We start from the raw sequence: 11,169 nt of genomic DNA on the forward strand, positions 1-11,169 counted from the left end.
TACTCATAGATATCCTTTATCTATGGAAGAAATACTTCTCTTCTTAGTTTGTTATGTTTTTTTTTTATCATGAAGGGGTGTTAGGTTTTGTTAAATGCTTTTCTTTGTCTTTTGAGATGATTATGTTATTTTTCTCCATACTCTATTGATGTAGTATATTGTATTGATTGACTTTTATGTGTAGAACTGACCTTGTATTCCTGGGATAAATCCCACTTGGTCATGATATATGATCTTTTTCTCTTTTTTTTTGATGTACAATCCTTTTTATATGTTGCTAGATTGAGTTTGTTTTATTTTATTGAGGAGTTTTAGGTCTCTATAGGGATATTGGTCTGTAGCTTTCTTTCTTGTGGTATCTTTGGTCTCATAGAGTGAATCGATAAGTGTTCTTTCTGGTTTTATTTTTTTGGAAACATTTATGAAGGATTGTATTCATTTTTTAAACATTTGGTAGAAAATCACCAGTGAAACCATCTCCACCTGGGTTTTTCTTTGTGTAAAGTGTTTTTGATACTAATTAAATTGCTTTACTTAATATAAATCTATTCAGAGAAAGCGAGAGAGAGCATGAGTGGGGAAGAGGGGGAGAAGCAGACTCACCATGAGCAAGGAGCCCAACATGGGGCTTGATCCTAGGACTCTGAGATCATGACCTGAGCCGAAGGCAGACGCTTAACCAACTTAAGACACCCTTAAGACACTTAAGACACCCTTAACACGCTTAAGACACCCAGGCATCCCTTAAAAATTCTTTATTACTATTTCTTTTTTATTTTTAAAATTTTATTTATTTATTCATTAGAGATACACACAGAGAGAGAGAGAGAGAGAGAGAGAGAGAGGCAGAGAGAGAAGCAGGCTCCCCTCAGCGAGCCTGATGTGGGACTCAATCCCTGAACTCCAGGATCGCGTCCTGAGATGAAAGCAGAGCTCAACCGCTGAGCCATCCAGGCATCCCTTTATTACTATTTCTAAAAATAATGTGTATACAGAGTACTTCAAATGGTGCTAAATTTGACCCTAGATTTTTATAAGATGACTTTTAGTATAAAGTAAGTGGATTAAAAAATAAATAAATAAAGTAAGTGGATTAAAATGTAAAATGCATTTTATTTTGTTCAAAACTATTTCTGCTCATGATAATGAAAAAGAGATTTATGGGGAGATGAAAAATTTGCATTGTTCTGAATATTTTAATTCATAGTTTAAAAAATCTTTCTTTGTTTTAGATTATTTGTTTATTTACTTTTTAAAAGATTTTAATTATTCATGAGGCACAGAGAGAGAGAGGCAGGGACATAGGCAAAGGGAGAAGCAGGCTCTCTGTGGGGAGCCTGATGTGGGATTGAATCCCAGGACCCTGGGATCATGACCTGAGCCAAAGGCAGATGCTCAACCACTGAGCTACCCAGGGATCCCTGTTTTTAGATTTTTTAGACCAGTTTTAGGTTCACAGCAAAATTGAGTGGAAGGTTCAGAAAGTTTCCATGTACTTCTTGTTCCTCCCATCTCCCCGATGCACATGCTCCCTACAGTTGCACAGTTTCCCCTACTATCTCCTACTATCCCCAAATATCCATTATTATCAACCTACCAATCTACTGCATTACAGTAATATATTTGTTACAATTGATGGACTTACGTTGACACATTATTCTCATATTCCATATCAAAATCCATAGTTTATATTAGGGTTCACTGGTATTAACATTCTGTGGGTTTTGACAAATGCATAATGATGTGTATCTACCCTTGTAGTGTCATGCAGAATAATTTTACTGCCTTAAATTTTATGTGCTCCACTTATTCATCATTTCCTTCTTAACCTCCAGCAACCACTGATCTTTTTACCCCTCCATTGTTTTACCTTTTCCAGAATGTTAGGTAATTGGAATCAGACAATATGTAGCAAGTCTTCTATATTTTTTCATGGTTTGATAACTCTTTTCTTTTCAGCACTAAATAATATTCCATTGTGTGTCTATACACATTTATCCATTCACCTAGTGAAGGGCATCCTAGTTGTTTCCAAGTTTGCGTGATTATGAATAAAGCTACTATAAAACATCTATGCAGGTTTTTGGATAGACATAAATTCTCCCCTTTTCTCTTCTTTCTTTTTTTTTTTTTTTTAAAGATTGTTCTAAATTTATTTATTCATGAGAGACACAGAGAGAGGGAGAGAGAGAGGCAGAGACACAGGCAGAGGGAGAAGAGGCTCCATGCAGGGAGCCCGATGTGGGACTCGATCCCGGGATTCTAGGATCATGCCCTGGGCCGAAGGCAGGCGCTAAACTGCTGAGCCACCCAGGGATCCTCTCTCCCCTTTTCTTTTAACTGATTATCTTACTCTGTTTTCTCTGACTTTTAAAAATGATAATTATAATATTTTCTGTTTCGGTTACACTAAACTTTCTAACTCTTGGTGAAAGTGATATGAATAACAGAGTAAGGAAAGAAGCAAATGCCCTGATAATTTGTAATCTGGTTAATATACTTCAATAAAATGTATTTAGTCCATTAATGTATCCAGTTTACTAATATTTAGGGGACAGTTCCTTTAAAGAGAACCTTGTATAGTCTGTTTCTGTCAGTGTACTCTGATTATTTTTACATCATTTACCTTAATTTTTAAAAACTTAAACATAAACTAGATCATTGTCAATCTCCCCCTTACCTCCAAGCAAAGCAAGTAAAACTCTTACAGATAATGTTTTATTGATTCTCACTAAAACTATATACCCTCTTCCTTAATACAACAATAAGTGACTTCCTCAGTCTAGTGTTTTATGAAAGGTACCAATGTGCTTCAGGGGACACCTGGGTGGCTCAGTGGTTGAGCAAGTGCTTTTGACTCAGGGTGGGTGTGACCCTGGGGTCCTGGGATCGAGTCCTGCATCAGGTTCTCCACAGGGAGCCTGCTTCTTCCTCTGCCTGTGTCTCTGACTCTCTCTCTCTCTCTCTCTGTGTCTCTCATGAATAAATAAATAAAATCTTTAAACAAACAAAAAATCAAGTGTGCTTCAGGCACAAGTGTTCATGTGAGTGGAAATTTATTTAGAATAATTTTCTTTTTTCTTTTTTTTTTTTTTTTTATAAATTTTTTTTTTTTTTTAATTTATTTATGATAGTCACACAGAGAGAGAGAGAGAGGCAGAGACACAGGCAGAGGGAGGAGCAGGCTCTATGCACCGGGAGCCTGACGTGGGATTCGATCCCGGGTCTCCAGGATCGCGCCCTGGGCCAAAGGCAGGCGCCAAACCGCTGCGCCACCCAGGGATCCCTAGAATAATTTTCATTTAATTTTCATTGAAATGTGTCCAGTTATAGGACAAAGGAACCCCAAAGAAAATTTTTATTGTTAATGCCTATTTAAAAATACTAAATCCTGGGGATGCCTGGGTGACTCAGTGGTTAAGCATCTGCCTTGACTTAGGGCGTGATCCTGGGGTCCCAGGATTGAGTCCCACATCGGGCTCCCCACAGGGAGCCTGCTTCTTCCTCTGCCTGTGTCTCTGCCTCTCTCTTGGTGTCTCTCATGAATAAATAAATAAAATCTTTTTTTAAAAAAGTACTAAATCCTGCATCTAGATTGGGTTTATAGGCTTCTCTATGAGACCATATTCACTTTGAGCCATTTAAGGTGGGGCGCCTGACTGGCTCAGTTGGAAAAGCATGCAGTGCTTAATCTTGGGATCCTGAGTTGAAGTTCCACGTGTAGAGATTACTAAAAAAATAAATGAACTTTAAGAAAATAAAATGAGTAATACATGGGGAATGTAGTCAATAATACTGTATTAACTTTGTATGGTGACAGATGGTAACTAGACTTACTGTGGTGATTAGTTCTCAATGCTGTATGTTAATTATACCTAAATAAAAATAATAAAATAGGATTGTGTTCTAAAGATTTGGAACTACTCAAGTGTTCTATCACATGTGACAATGTGGACAGATTTGTTTTCATGAACCAAGATTTGGTTTGCTAGTTGAATTTTCTAGTATTAAATTATTATCATGCCCAAAATCATTTTATTATATGATTTACTTTTTAAAGCAGGAAATATTCACTTTTTTCATGACAGAACAGAGCCTTAAATATGGTAGTCTTCTTTAGTTGTTTGCCTTCTCTCCAGAAAGATAAATTCAGGTTCTATCAGTTCTTTATTATAGTAGGCATTTTATTGAGTATCAAACAGTATGTTACATGTCCTACAAGTGCTTATTGTATTTGTTTTGGATATTTTTGTTAAGAAATCTTGCTGCTAGTAAATTGAATACGTGTGTTTACATACTTATATGAGTCTTACTCAAAGAAACCTATTTCAGCTTTGTGCTAAGTCTTTCTTAAAAACTAGCCATTTGTACTAATGTATAACCAAAACATTGAGGGGGAGATTGCAGCAAATGGCTTAAATATCTAAATAAGTTTGGAAGCATCTTTACAAATTTCTCTGCTCTCAAATTTAACTTGTGTGTGACATTTACAGGGATGTTGTGGAGATGATAGTGGTCTCATGGAAGTAGAGGGAGCTCATCCATCACGGACAATGAGTATTAATGCTGCAGAGTTAAAACAGCTTCTACAAAGCAAAGAAGAAAGTCCAGAAAATTTGTTCCTTGAACTAGAGAAGCTTGTTTTGGTAAAAAAAAAAAAAAAAAAAAACCAAACAAAATAAAAACAAAACCAGAAACAAGATAAAACAGCTCATTCGCAAGATAAAGTTTCTTCTCTTTTGCCTAGTACAAGTTTTTCATAGTGACCTTTTTAAATAGCGAACCCTCAGTTGGGTACTTACAAAGTTTGGAATAGTCTTTGAATTAATAATTTGGAGTGAAGTCCTCCATACTATTACGAATATTAAAGAAGAAGGCAATAAATAGTTTTTGAATTATCTGTTGTTTGAATGCAGGGTGCTCCCTGCTACCATTCTTTAGAAATAAAATGACATATGTTTTTGATGTTGATTTTATTTAAGTATGTTTAATATTAAGTTGATACATTTTTGATGGTGCTCCAAATTTCTTAGTAATCAAAAAATATAACCCTTTCTATTAAGGAGTCAGATCATGGACATAAATGTTCAAGTTTTGCCTGCATCATTTAATTCTGTTTCTGTCTGTATCTAGGAACATTCAAAAGATGATGACAATCTGGATTCTTTGTTGGACAATGTAGTTGGACTTAAGCAGATGCTGGAGTCATCTGGTGATCCTTTACCTCTCGGTGACCAGGATGTAGAACCAGTACTTTCAGCTCCAGAATCTCTCCAGAATCTGTTTAACAATAGGTAAAACAAGCAATGTTTTGTGGTTAAGTAGTTATTGTGTATTTAATGACTGGGGTCTACGGAGGGCCAGCAAACTGTTTTTCTGTAAAGGGCCAGATAAGAAAAATTCTAGGCTTTGCAAGCTGCGTTCACTCTCTGTTGCGTGTTTTTCTGTAGCTTTTTGTTTGTTTCTTATAGCTTTTTAAAAAAACTTTAAAAAATAAACCACTTCTAGCTTATAGGCTATACACAAATAGGCTTGCAGAATGGGGGGTCATAGTTTACTGATCCCTGATCTAGAGGTTATATGCCTCTTGATCTTTGGAGCACTGTAATTTTGGAGCATAATGACTATTCAGTTTATGGAATTATTCTCTAAATTTAGAAAAATTAAATATGGGCAGTTTCTGTACTTACTGGTACAATGTAATAAATGTGGCTTTTAAGTACTAATTTTACTAATAGTTTTCAGTGTACTATTTTTAATTGTATCTTCTGTAGATTTTGCTTAGAAAATAAGGTAAAATATTTGATTTGGGAATTCTACATTTTACCAAATACCTTTCTTGTTCTAGGACTGCATATGTGCTAGCTGATGTCATGGATGATCAGTTGAAATCCATGTGGTTCACTCCATTTCAGGCTGAAGAGATTGATACAGATCTGGATTTGGTATAAGTAATTTTATTACTAAATATTAGAAAAAAGTTATTGTTGATTTTTTTTTTTTGGTGTGTGTGTATGTGTGTGTGTATTGTTAGCACCAAAATAAGTTAGATGTATGGCAGTTAAAAGCCCATTTGGGGACTAGTACCTACATTATTATTATTTTTTTTTTTAATTTTTATTTATTTATGATAGTCACAGAGAGAGAGAGAGAGAGAGAGAGGCAGAGACACAGGCAGAGGGAGAAGCAGGCTCCATGCACCGGGAGCCCGATGTGGGATTCGATCCCGGGTCTCCAGGATCGCGCCCTGGGCCAAAGGCAGGCGCCAAACCGCTGCGCCACCCAGGGATCCCACCTACATTATTTTTATATCAGTTGCCCACTTAATGGTATCCAGGAAACTCAGTTTTTTTATGTTAACTTGTTTTGCTTCTTTCTAGTTAGTGATCTGTATATTTGAGAATGAGATTTTTTTAGGGAAAAATTATGTTTTTGCCTAAATACCCTGAGGCACTTATATTTGTTGGGTATAGAATAGAGAAAAGTATCCCACAAAATTGCAGTTCATTCCTGCTTTGGGGTTTAAGGAAGGGAATGGTATTTTGGCAATCTGCTCTTAATTTGAGGGAAATGTGAAGAACGTATTTGTTAAAATAATATAGATATAAATGAGAATTCACATTCTTTTTTTTTTTTTTTTTTGAGAATTCACATTCTTAAACATAATGGGAGTATAGTTAAACATTTAAAATTTAGAGCACTCTGATTTATGCTTCTCAGAGCTATATTAGGGAGGCTGATTTCAGTTACATATTATTGTACCATATATTCTTTTTTCCTTGATCAAAAAAATAGGGATCCCTGGGTGGCGCAGTGGTTTAGCGCCTGCCTTTGGCCCAGGGCGCAATCCTGGAGACCCGGGATCAAATCCCACGTCGGGCTCCCAGTGCATGGAGCCTGCTTCTCCCTCTGCCTATGCCTCTGCCTTTCTCTCTCTCTCTCTCTCTCTCTCTCTCTCTCTCTCTGTGTGTGTGTGTGTGTGACTATCATAAATTTAAAAAAACAAAAAAACAAAAATTAATTTCTCCTTCCGTGTAAACTGTTCAATGATTTTTTAGGACTGCTCTGTCCAATAGAACCTTATGCAGTAACAGAAATGTTCATAATCTGCCCTGTCCAGTACAGTAACCATCAACCTTATGTGACTGTTGAGTAATGAAATGTTGCTAGTGTAACTAAAGAATTTTATTTTTGATTTAATTAATTTAAATAGGGACATGTGGTTAGTGGCTACCATATTTAGTATCACAGATCTAAAATTTCTGTTAGAAGTTTTTTTTTAAAAAATAATTTTAGGGATCCCTGGGTGGTGCAGCGGTTTAGCGCCTGCCTCTGGCCCAGGACGCGATCCTGGAGACCCTGGATCGAATCCCACATCAGGCTCCCGGTGCATGGAGCCTGCTTCTCCCTCTGCCTGTGTCTCTGCCTCTCTCTCTCTCTCTGTGACTATAATACATAAATAAATAAAAATTAAAAAAAAATAATTTTAGTGTTGAAATATAACTATCTTGCAATGAAGATTGTAAACTGACATGGTTTAGAAAATTTGGAATCTTTTTTTAGGTTTGCTAAATTTAAATAAAACTTAACATAAACATAGTTTTTATTTCTCTGAAACTAATGCATAGAACTTTGAGAACTGTGGCACAGAATCCTTTTATAATAAATACCATGACTACACAAGGCTTGCAAAGTATATTACTTACAAGGCTTACAAAGTATATTACTTCCAGTTGTTTTGGAAGAATTCTGGAAATGCTACTTTGTTAATTTATATAGATAAATTCTGAGTTCCTTGTTAGACAGCAGTGGCCCCCCCCTAATTAATAGCCCTTCTTTGAGGAGGAATGCCACCCCATCCTATCCCAAAATGCAGCTGAATTCCTAATATTTTTTTCTTTAAATACCAATGATGTTGCTTTTTGAAAAGATGAGTGAAAGGGGTGCCTGACTGGCTCAGTCGATAGAGCATACAACTCTTGATCTTGCAGTTATGAGTTTGAACCCTATCCTATGTTGGATGTGAAGATTACTTAAAATCTTTTTTTTTTTTCTTAAAATCTTTTTAAAAAATAAAAAGAAAAAATGAGAGGAGGCCGACCTATAATTTGTTTATTTTGAGAGTTAAAAATAATCTATAGGAAATAAGAATTTCTGTAATTGTTATATTAATAATTTCATTTAAGGTGTATTTTTCATTTTGTTTCATTTTTATGACTGCAGGTGAAAGTTGACTTAATTGAGCTCTCTGAAAAATGCTGTAGTGACTTTGACTTGCATTCAGAACTAGAACGCTCATTTTTGTCAGAACCATCGTCTCCAGGGAGAACTAAGACTACTAAAGGATTCAAACTTGGGAAGCACAAGCATGAGACCTTTATAACTTCAAGGTAAAATCTAATCTACCAAAGATCTTGATTGTGGTCATAGAAGTTTACTTACTGTAATGTACTTTAAGATAGACACTAACTATACAGAAAAAAAGGAAGATGACATAATACTTTAATCATGAATATTGTTTGAAATTTTTTTTAAAGATAATACTTTGGCCAGGATATACCCAGTACATTTGTTACATTTTTCTACTTTATGAGAGTTTAGAAGGTTTGAACAAGAGGTGAACTGGATTATTTAAAATAATTGTTAGTCATATCAATAAGATATGAGTACCATTCTTAGCTAGTTTTGTAGTATATCCCTGGAGAATAATAGAGATATTGGTAACATTAATGCAGCTGAATGAAGAAATAATTGAAATACGAGTTTCAATATTGCTAAGACTGACATATATTCACTGGAAATATGAAGAAAAAGAATACCTTTTCATGGAGTGTTTTTGTTTTGATAGTGGGAAATCTGAATACATTGAACCTGCCAAACGAGCTCATGTTGTGCCACCACCAAGAGGAAGGGGCAGGGGAGGATTTGGACAGGGTATACGACCCCATGATATTTTTCGTCAGAGAAAACAGAACACAAGCAGACCACCATCTATGCATGTGGATGACTTTGTTGCAGCTGAGAGTAAAGAAGTGGTCCCTCAAGATGGAATACCCCCACCGAAACGGCCACTCAAAGTATCACAGAAGATTTCTTCTCGTGGTGGATTTTCAGGCAATCGAGGAGGACGGGGTGCTTTTCACAGTCAGAATAGGTTTTTCACACCACCTGCTTCAAAAGGTGACTTACTTACGTATATTTTCTAGTGGGTTAGAGTACTGGAATGCTAGAATATTGAATAGAAGTGATTTAGATGTGATTCAGATAAAGTATTTTTCAGTTACTACAATTAAGCTACCTCTTAGATAGTGGTAACTATTTGCAGAATACTTTATTGAATAGAAAAATATTTTTTAAGTTAATGTTTAATTGCATGTTTAGTGATAAGTTTAAAAGAAGTCAATTGGCTAATTATTTTCCTTTTCACATTGGGAATCGTGTTTATCCTTTCTGAGTAATATCTGTACATTCTCACAGTTCTGCTTACCAATAGTTTCCTTAGGATTCTTTTGTGTAGTTCACCGTTGAGTCTCTTATCTACTTCTTGGTGTTTCATTTAATGTTTTTTTTTTCTTAAGATTTTATTTTTAAGTTTTTCTACACCCAGTGTGGAACTAGACCTCATTACCCCAAGATGAAGAGTTGCATGCTTTACCAACTGAGCCAGCCAGACGCTTCAGTTTAATGTTTCAGATTGTTTCAAGATTTTATCTGTTAATAAGTTCCATCTCAAACATTGTACACCTGTGTCATACCTATTTCAAAAATGCCACCCTCCATATGGGAGTTAGGGAGACCACTGCACAGTAGAGCTTTAAACACAAATCTTATTTCTTTTTAAAGCTACTGTTGTAGAATTTAACAAAAATACATGAAACTTGTTTTATTGATCATTAACGGTGGCTGCTTTTACTTCATGATTTTTTTGTTTCTGTGATTTATTCAACATTCTTTGTTTAAACTTCTTAGAAACAGTGCATTTGTAGAAATTATTCTTCACTAGTGGATTGATGACATGTTTTCGTACTGCTGACTTGGCAGTGAGAGAATAGCAGTTTACATTAATAACAAACACATAGCTGGTTAGGACTATTATATATAATACTCTCAAATCAGCCCTTTGAAGTAAGTTCTGTTAGTACACCCACTTTACAGCAGAGAAAACTACCAGTCAGCTCACCAGGATATATAAGTGGCAGAACCAGTATTTGAACCCTGGCAGTCTGGCTCCAGAGCTTCTGCTTCTAACCACATACAATACTGCCACAATGTAGTATATGGCAAATATGTCATTTGCAGAATTTCATAGTTTCTCTTGTTACTTTGAAGATTGAGAAAAACACGTTGAACCTTAAAAAAAAAAAAAAAATTATTTATTTATTTATTTATTTATTTATTTATTTATTTATTTATTTATTTATTTATTTAAAGAGAGAGAGCGAGTAAGTGAGCATGAGTGAGGGGAAGGGCTGAGGAAGAGGGAGAGGGAGCCTGACGTGGGGCTGGACCCCAGGGTCATGACCTGAGCCATAGGTAGATGCTTAACCGACTGGCACCCCAGTATCAAATCTTTTTTAATCCAACTTAAGTATTAGACCTTAATTGTGTTATCTGTGTTCAGGGAACTACAGTCGTCGGGAGGGAACGAGAGGTTCCAGTTGGAGTGCACAGAATACTCCTCGAGGAACTTACAATGAAAGTCGTGGAGGCCAGAGCAACTTTAACAGGGGCCCTCTTCCACCATTACGACCACTTAGTTCTACAGGTATATATCCTTCCATTTTATTATTTTATTTTATTTTATTTTATTTTATTTTATTTTATTTTATTTTATTTTATTATTTTATTTTATTTTATTTTATTTTATTTATTTTATTTATTTTATTTTATTTTATTTATTTTATTTTATTTTATTTTATTATTTTTTTATTTATTTTATTTTATTATTTTATTTTATTTATTTTATTTTATTTTATTTTATTTATTATTTTACTTTATTATTTTACTTTATTTATCTATTTATCTATCTATCTATTTATTTATTTAGTATATATCCTTCAGAGTTAATACTGCTGAGAGAGGGATGTCATATACTCTCATTCTGGGAGAGAACATTTTGGAATGTAGGCTTATAATTCTATAGGCAATTTAATTTTATATCTGCAAATG

At 35.0% G+C, this 11,169-nt stretch overlaps 1 protein-coding gene across 2 annotated transcripts in view; it reads left to right on the forward strand.

Annotated features, from left to right (window-relative positions):
- VIRMA (vir like m6A methyltransferase associated) overlaps positions 1-11,169 on the forward strand; it is a 58,695-nt gene that overhangs the window by 45,898 nt on the left and 1,628 nt on the right. The window contains exons 18-23 of one of the 2 annotated variants that reach the window (XM_026013715.2): positions 4,494-4,646; positions 5,134-5,294; positions 5,849-5,945; positions 8,224-8,390; positions 8,849-9,180; positions 10,622-10,765. In XM_026013715.2, coding sequence (XP_025869500.1) covers positions 4,494-4,646; positions 5,134-5,294; positions 5,849-5,945; positions 8,224-8,390; positions 8,849-9,180; positions 10,622-10,765 — 1,054 coding nt within the window. The remainder of the gene's footprint in view (positions 1-4,493; positions 4,647-5,133; positions 5,295-5,848; positions 5,946-8,223; positions 8,391-8,848; positions 9,181-10,621; positions 10,766-11,169) is intronic. The other variant, XM_026013724.2, reaches the window with a different exon arrangement.

Source organism: Vulpes vulpes, chromosome 13 (assembly GCF_048418805.1).
Source record: "Vulpes vulpes isolate BD-2025 chromosome 13, VulVul3, whole genome shotgun sequence".
NCBI lineage: Eukaryota > Metazoa > Chordata > Mammalia > Carnivora > Canidae > Vulpes > Vulpes vulpes.